Source organism: Agrilus planipennis, unplaced genomic scaffold (genome assembly GCF_000699045.2).
Source record: "Agrilus planipennis isolate EAB-ADULT unplaced genomic scaffold, Apla_2.0 scaffold98, whole genome shotgun sequence".
Lineage (NCBI taxonomy): Eukaryota > Metazoa > Arthropoda > Insecta > Coleoptera > Buprestidae > Agrilus > Agrilus planipennis.
Window position 1 is genome coordinate 50735 of NW_020438866.1, and position 8621 is coordinate 59355.

The 8621-nt window shown below is 38.3% G+C and overlaps 1 protein-coding gene across 1 annotated transcript in view; it reads right to left on the reverse strand.

Moving 5' to 3' along the window:
- Positions 1 to 1302: 1302 nt before the first annotated feature.
- Positions 1303 to 8621, reverse strand: part of LOC108736992 (filamin-A) — a 34801-nt gene continuing 27482 nt past the window's right edge. Inside the window, exons 21-24 of the mRNA XM_025975934.1 lie at positions 2776 to 2978; positions 2431 to 2712; positions 1770 to 1949; positions 1303 to 1686 (exon numbers count right to left, since the gene is read on the reverse strand). Of these exons, the coding sequence (XP_025831719.1) occupies positions 1555 to 1686; positions 1770 to 1949; positions 2431 to 2712; positions 2776 to 2978 (797 nt within the window). The 3' untranslated portion in view covers positions 1303 to 1554. The remainder of the gene's footprint in view (positions 1687 to 1769; positions 1950 to 2430; positions 2713 to 2775; positions 2979 to 8621) is intronic.

Sequence of the window (8621 nt, forward strand, 5' to 3'; positions counted from 1 at the left end):
CAATTAAATCCTCTGTCGGGAAAAAACGAAATGACTTTCCGAACAACCCTATACATTAGATGAACAAACAATACATTTTCTTATTTAGAAAATGTTCGCACTAATTTGTAATTTTGATAAATCTTTTAATAATACTTCACCAAACTTTCTTCTTCTTCAGAAATTAGTATTGTTCGTATTGTTAAGTGCTATTAAATAGTTTGTTAACAAAATCAGTTTATTTTATTCACTCGATTGTAGTTTTCGATGCAGTATGACTACAGAGCACAGAAAAATGTACTTCAAAAACTTAAAACTTTGAAACATCAGAAACCAAAGATTTTTACAATAATATAGTGTAATTTTAAACAATTAGTCAATAATTTTGTAAACTTCTTCGTTAGGAATATCCGTAATGCCGTAATAGTCTCCTTAATCGAAAGTACAACAAATATTATTAAAAGCTCTGCAGTCTGTAATAGATTTTATTATTAATAATAGCTGACCAAATTGGAATAATATCTTAACGCCAAATAATTCAAATTGCCTAAAAATATCATAATTCGTTAAAAATACTGTGCTTAGAAATGAGGAAGTATCAGATAAAGTATATAGAATAACAAAGGTCGTTATGGAAGTCAATAAAAGATAAAAGAATAGGTTGGTAGAACACCTTCTCAGACGTGAAGAGCTAGTTAGAGATATTATATTAGAAGCAGAAATAGGAGTTAAGAGAGGCAGAGGTAGACCTAAATTAGATTACTATGAAGATTGACTTCAGATAGGAAGAAATATAGGTGCGTGTCGAACTAATCTTCGGGATGAATAAACATTTGCTACATATAAGTAAATAATGCAATAAAATTCCTTAAATATCCAACCATTTAAAATTTATTTATTTAAATTTACACTTAAAATGTTTAAAGTGCTCAATCATCTAATAAAAAATAATCTCTATCATTTTTATTGGCGAAAAATTGGCTTTGTATTGATTCATCATTTCTTTTGAAGATGTATTGATTAATATCTAACGGAAAACTGCTTAATTTCCATTGATTGTTCACAATAATTAATATGAATTGGTCAAATTAATAAATTTTTATTTTTTATTATATTATCGTAACAATTTTATGAATTACGGTTAAATGCTCTAGCATGTTCGATCATAATAATTTAGCAGTAAATATTTAATTAATCGCTCAATAATTATTCAAAAAAGGTTCAAAAATTAGTTATCAATAAAATAAAATGAAACGACTTTGTTTTTGTTTAATAAATTTATTTTTGTTAGTAAAAATACGTATTAAAAACAAAACAAAAAAGGTAAAAAAATATATATAACGTTAAATCGGATACAATTTTTAATAGCATAACATTTTTGGACCAGTTCCTTTCCAGCCAAAATATTAATTTATTCAATTGACAATACAACTCAATAAATAAATAAACAAACAAACAAACAAACATAATATTATCACATACTCAGAAATTATGTACTTAATAACTCTAAATAATCAATTTCAATGAGAATGTTATTAATAGTAAATATTATTAGAAACAGATAAATATAAAAAATTAGATTGATGTTAAATATCTTCTCAATTCTTCTTGCGTATCAAAAATCATTACGTGAAAGGGAGATCCGGGAACATGTTCGCCAGCCCACTTAATTTCTACTCTGTAGTCTCCAGGTTCAGTGGGATCGAACTTTAAAGAAATTGATAATTCATTTTTATGAGAGTGTTGAACACAATTTAAAAACTCCTTCAGTCAATAATAATAATACTTACTTTGCAAAGTATTGTTCTATCTTTCTGACTTTCCCTCTGCATTTCCACCCTGAAGGCCCCTTTTGGCCCACGAACTCTGACGGTCAATTGTCCAGCACCAGCCCCTCGTGTGTCACATATAAACCTAGATTGAAACGTCGCCAATACACCATGTTCTATACCTGGACCGTATACTCTCACCTGGTAAAAACATGTCGTAAAAATTAATAAAAAAATAATTGCTTTACAAACGAGAAATACCAATGAGACCACTTTTTAGTCTCCAAAATTTCTCTGCTACTACTTTTTTTCAATTGCCAACAATATCTGCAAGTGAAAAATGTCATACAAACTAAAGAAAATTCCATTTTGTGATCGCAAAAGATATATAAACCTTTAATAATAATAAAAAGGCACTTTAATTAATTATTAAATGGTGTTTATAATAGTTGAATAACATTTAGAGTTTCTAATTTATAATTGTTAATCAAATTGGTGACCGATTGGCTTCTCTGCCAAGGGGAATCGATGAGAGATAGCAGGTGCCTAGATTCTATTGGCTACCCCAAACAGCAGCCAATAAAATGTAGGCACCACTGCACGGGCATCATGCATCCCCTCTTGTTTCTCATAGCTCCCTATATTCTAATGTATACGAGTAAAACTGGTTGGTATTGCATACCTTTGTAGGATCGGGTGCACCAGCTACTCTAAGCGTAAAAGGAGATGCTGGAACATGTTGTCCAGCGTATTTTATTGTTAATAAATGTTTTCCGGCCTCTTGCGGCTTTACATTCAAAGTGAACGTGGCGTCTCCATGATCGTAAAGTTCACAGTAAGCGACTTTCCTCGGCCCTGCACAGTGTGCTGTTAACTCTCCTGGACCAGCACGTCTGGTATCGATCCAGGATCGTATTTCTTTTCCTACTATTCCTTGATGAAGACCTTCACCAGAACATAGAACCTATCCGCAATACGAACACAAGTTTTATAAATAGTTTTCGAAACGCCTATGTACATTGTTTACCTTTGAAGCGTCTGCTCCACCTTTGACTTCTACTAATAATGGACAACCCTTGACAAGCCTACCGCTCCACAAGACCGATAATAAATAATTTCCGGAAGTATTAATCGTATAAGTTGCCCTCCATATTTTTTCTCCCGCTAAGCTTATCATTACCGGTACGGGCTGATTAGAATCGGCGGCATGTAGAGTTACTTCCGGATTACCTGAATTAAAGACAATATCATCACATATTACTTAGTATACATGAGCTATTTTGCAAGAATTAAATTAAGGGCGGCTTTAGCGGTTTTAGATTAATTATACGAAGTCTGTTCAAAAAGTATCGCGATGTTTTTTGTGGCGTTATGTTGGTATTCATGTCTCTTATTTATACTGAAAAGTTCGGTTATGTTGAATCTTCAGTTAATTTTTGACCGCTGCTTTGCTTGCACGTGTTTTGGTTCTTCTTCGATTTTTGCCTATTCCAAAAAATGGGTCAAGGAATCTGCATCAAATTTTCTGTGCAAAAGAAAATGTTAACTGTGGCATATGGTGAAGCTACCTTGGACCGAAGCAACGTTTACCGATGGTACAAAATGTTCTCAGAGGGCCGAGAAGATCTGAACGACAAAGAGCGTGCCGGACGCCCGAGCACGTCAACAGAAGACGAAAACATTGATGAAGTGAAGAAAATAGTATTGGCCAAACGTCGAATCACCGTTAAAGAAGTTGCCGAGGACCTAAACATATCGATTGGCTTCTGCCATTCGATTTTTACCAATGATTACGGCATGAGACGGGTCGCCGCGAAAGTCGTACCAAAACTGCTCAATTTCTACCAAAAACAGCATCGCATTAACATTGCTAAGGAGCTGTTGGACTCTGTCCGCGACGACCCAAATATGCTCCAGAGTCACAACTGGTGACGAATCATGAGTTTATGGTTATAACGTCGAAACCAAAGGTCGGTTATTCTAATGGAAGCTACCGCATGAGACTAAAAAAAGAGCGCCAAGTTAAGTCGAATGGGAAGGTTTTGCTTAGAGTTTTCTTCGATTGCAGGGGCGTGGTGCATCATGAGTTTTTACCACAAGGCAGAACGGTCAATAAGGAATATTATCTGCAAGTCATGCGAAATTTACGCTAAGTAATCCGCCAGAAACGCCCGAATTTGTAGAAGAACAAAAATTGGCTTTTGGACCATGATAACGCCCCTGCTTGTGCGCGAATTTTTGACCAGAAACAAGACACTTATAACGCCATAGTCACCGTATTCCCCAAACCTGCCCCCCTGTGACAATTTCTTGTTCCAGAAACTGAAGAGACCCATGAAAGAACGATGATACGCTACGATTGGGGAGATAAAGACGGCATCGAAGAAGGAGCTGAACAGGAGCACAAAAAGTGCTTCTAGGATTGAAAAAATTCATGAATAAATAAATCATTTTTGAAAAACACAAAATTCGCCATACTTTCTGAAAAGACCTTGCATGTGTATATACGATACCTGGTCCAGATTTTGAACCGTCAATGGTGAAATATGCAGGTTCACCGCATTGCGCATTTGCCAACCCTCTGCCTGTAAGCACAACCTGATCTTTAAGACTAACGGCAGTTTTGGGAGCTTCCGGCAAAGGAATGTTGGCGTATTTGATTTCGAAATCGTGTTCACCAGCATTCAACCCCTCCGGTGACAGTTCGAACCGTACACGTGCGCCACTTTTTTCTGGCATTAATTTGCGCCCGGCCAGTTTGCATTCCAGAGTTCCCGGTCCAGCGCTCGATGTGTCAAAGGCCAATTTCGCAGGAAGTTTTATCCGACCAGTGTCATCCAAATATTGAGGCCAGCCGCCTATTAAACGAACTAAATTTACATCTACAATGTTAGGCCTAAATGGGGATCCGGCAAGCTATATCAAAAAAAAAGGATTATTGATAGAATTTTCCTCATTAAGGATGAAACAAATCACCTCATTAGGACCAATGCTAATAATGATATCGTAAGTTCCAACCCATTTTGGAGTGTACGACACGAGATATTCTCCAGGTTTTGAACACTGAATATGGGCGTCGATGTTACCCTCTGCTGCGTCTATTATTACCCTCGGTTGTATAACGCTGGTTATTATGAAGTTGGTCCTTTCTCCAACTTGGCCACTTTCTAAGCCTTTACCAACTGCGCGAGGAGGTGGGGTAGGTCCAACTGGGCCAACACCCAATGCCAAAGGCGATCCTTTCACGGGGATATCTCCGTATGTGATCGAAACTTGGAATAGGCCTGGTAATGTTGGCAAGAAACTTATTTGGAATGTGTGGTCGTCCAACTGATTTTTTTGAATGGCTACCGTCTGATTTATTGGATTCGTTATTTTGACATCCAGATCGGCAAGACCGGCATTTTTTGTAGATACTGTAATAAAGAAATACTCGCTCAAAAATTAAAAGATCAGCTAATGATTTAATTACTGAATCCGAACGAAAAATAATTTGTCCATTGCTAAGGTCAAGGAATGAAGATCTACTCAGAGACATATTAGAGGCAGAAACAGGAGTTAACAGGAGTTAGATTAGCTTACTGCTTGCAAATAGCTAAGGATGTGGTTGTTCTAGTTTTGGGGAAATGCGAAAATTAGCTCAGAATAGGAAAGAACGGAAATGTCTGAGGACTGACGACCTTATAATGATGAAGATCAAGTAGGTCAGATTATTACCACCATAAACTAGTGTAAAACAAATATTCTACACCTACCATTGAATCCAATTTTTTCTCCAACATTGCTCTGGGTGTGTGGAATATCGAAAATTCTGACATAGTCGACGTCAAACGCGTGACAGTTGAACGGACTCCCGTTCAATGGTTTAGATTGATGAAGAACTTCAATTTTATGGGCACCAATATCTTTTGCCGTATATTCCGCTTGCAGTTTTCCTGTTTTCGTTTGATAACAGCGAACAGGCACGGCAGTTCCTGCGGGTCCACTAATTACCACGTCGAATTCTCTAGCTGGCTTTCCTAGCGTGTCTATATTGAACGAAGCCACTTTTCCAACCCTAGCTTGATACAACCCTATACCACCGGCCCAAGGTTCGTTCCCAGGAGCTTTTACACCTATTTCAAGGACGTTCGGGTGAGGAACTCCGTTGTAATACAATACGATTCTGTGTGGCACAACGTTACTGGGATGAAACACGATCTCCCACAGTTTAGGGATGTTGATACTTTGACGTACACTGTGGGGTACATCTTTATTGGCGAATTTTACTGCCGCAGTTAGTTTTCCAGGTCCTGCTTTGTTAATATTGACTGTAACTACAGCAGGTCGATGAGATATTGCATCAGGTACATTCACCACTTCAATTTTCGACATGTTAAAGACGTGAATTGTGCGTGACCCTACAACCTCGTGACCCTTAATAAACTGTATGTGATAAACTCCTGTATGGTTGACAGAAAATTCTGCCTTTGAATTCTTCAACGTGTATTTCACGATGTGGTTGTTGGGATCTGTCACCTCCAACTTGTGGTCATTTAATAGGTCAATGTGCACCAAATTACCGATCTGAAGATATTGAACTGGTTCAATAACAGAACATTGGAATGGGCTACCTGGGATTTCCATTTCGTTGAATGTAATATTAACGAAATGGGTCTCGTTTGTTTGTGGCACAAAGGTGACCTCGTAAAGGCCCCTGGCGCAAGCCACCACTTCCGCTTTAACTGTAGTATGTTGTGTGGACACAACCAGTTCCAAAGTACCTTCCCCAGCATGAGCCGCATCAACACTGAACGTTACAGGTTTTCCAACTTCCGCGGTTTCTTTTCCAGACAATGAAAGGTCTTGCATGCTTCTGTTCAACGTTTTCTGTCCCGGCAGGCCAGAAACAATTACCTTGTTGACGTCAAAAACGTTGCAATTAAACGGAGATCCAATGATGTGTTGGTCACTGATTAAAACCGCTACCGAGTGACGACCAACAGTTTCAGGAACAAATGTTGCGACCAAATAGTCAGATTCGGTATTCATCTTTACCGGAATGCTCTTTCCGGAAGGAGATGACACAGTGACGTGGGCGTCAGCGTTACCAGAAATTCCATCCATTCTTATTTCCGCCTGATGACCAACTGCAGCAAGTTCTATTCCCGATCCAGACACTGGAATTCTAAGTTGGGTGTTGCCGGGGTGCACTTTACAGCTAAATGGAGACCCGGGAACAGGTTGTCCATTAAAACTAAACAAAAAGATCTCTTAGTAAATGCTGATATGGAAACGTCATCATCGTGCCTTTACCGAACACTGAGGGTATGCGTGGCTGCTTCTGTTGGTTTGAAATTAACTTTAAATCTTGCGTTTCCCTCACTTTGGACAAAATTGGGTACATTCCTGCCAGCAACCGCTACAATTATTTCCAAATTTCCAGCTCCAGCTTGGGATGCGTTGATACTGAAAGAAACTGGCTTTCCAACCATTCCATCGTTTATATCAGATACTACAACTCTTCCTGCGTCATACGCTTTGATAAGGAAAGGACTTCCTTCGATATGGCCGCCAGGGAGTCGAACCTGAGTAATAATTATTAAAAACCAATTGCTCATTATTTGAGGGTTTAGGTAATTATTATATTAACTTGCCTCAACGCTGTGATCTCCTACGTCGACGGGTACGAATGTTACGTCGTATTTACCTTGGGCACCTGATTGTGGTGTTATCTGAAACAGATTGCGATCGTCGAAAAATCTGGAAGTGAATAATTTTACAAAATTTCTTCTACCTGTGTTGGTACGGGTTTCCTTGCCGGACCAAGAACTTCAACGATTGGTACAGCCGAGCTTTCCACGGCAAATACGCATGACTTCCCGACAGAAATCTTATCTAGAGCATCGGGAGCGATTATTCTTGCCGACGGAGCAACGTTACACTTGAAAGGGCTGCCGGGAACATCTTGACCATTAAAACGGAGATCTACAGAATGAACCGTCGCCTCTCGTGGTGTAAAGGAAATGGCGTAGACGTGAGGTCCTTGGGCTTGGGCGGATGTTGGGACTCGACCACCGTTTACCGTCACTTCTAAGTTCCCTGGTCCTGCCAGGCTTGTTTCAACTGATATGGGGCAACAAAGTGGGAAAGTATTAAAAAATCGGGGCGATCCAGAAAATCCGTTATTGCAGGAAAGTATTGAAACAAGTTTTATTATAACTTGTTTAAAAATACGTATTTCCTAAATTTGAAGGTAATTTTATAAATGTTGCCTAACAATTTTCCAATCACCAATAGACGGATTTTATGGTTTCCAATAATAATAAATAGGATACCAACCTAAAAATGTTACCGGTTTTCCAACAACGCCTGTGGTCGCGTCCTTTACTTTGATCGCTTGGACATCATATATTTTTGCTGCGTATGGACTTCCCGTGGTTGGCACACCACTAACATTCACAGCTATGCGATGTTCGCCAACAGTTCGGGGAACAAATTCTGCTTGAAATTGACCGCTGCCGATCGGTTGAACTTGAGTTGGAACAGCTTGACCTCCGGGGCCTGATGTAGTTAATGTATTTATTTAATTGCGTGAAGGTGTGGAGACAGTGCATGTTATTTAACAATCCTTTCCTAGTCCTTTTGGTGTATGCGTAGGTATGTCACGTAGGATTCAGGATGGACAAAGGGGCGAAGGAAAAGGACCAAAAATTTGGTTTAGTTCTAAAGATTGCAGATATTAAAAACATTTTAAAAAAGTTTCATGATAAATCTGCCAATCTTTAGAATTAATTTGTATGCTTTTTTGTTTTGGTAAAAATAATTTTCCACTTCTTATTTTTATATTATATCTACCTTTCCAAATTTAGACTCAGTTGATAATAATTAGAA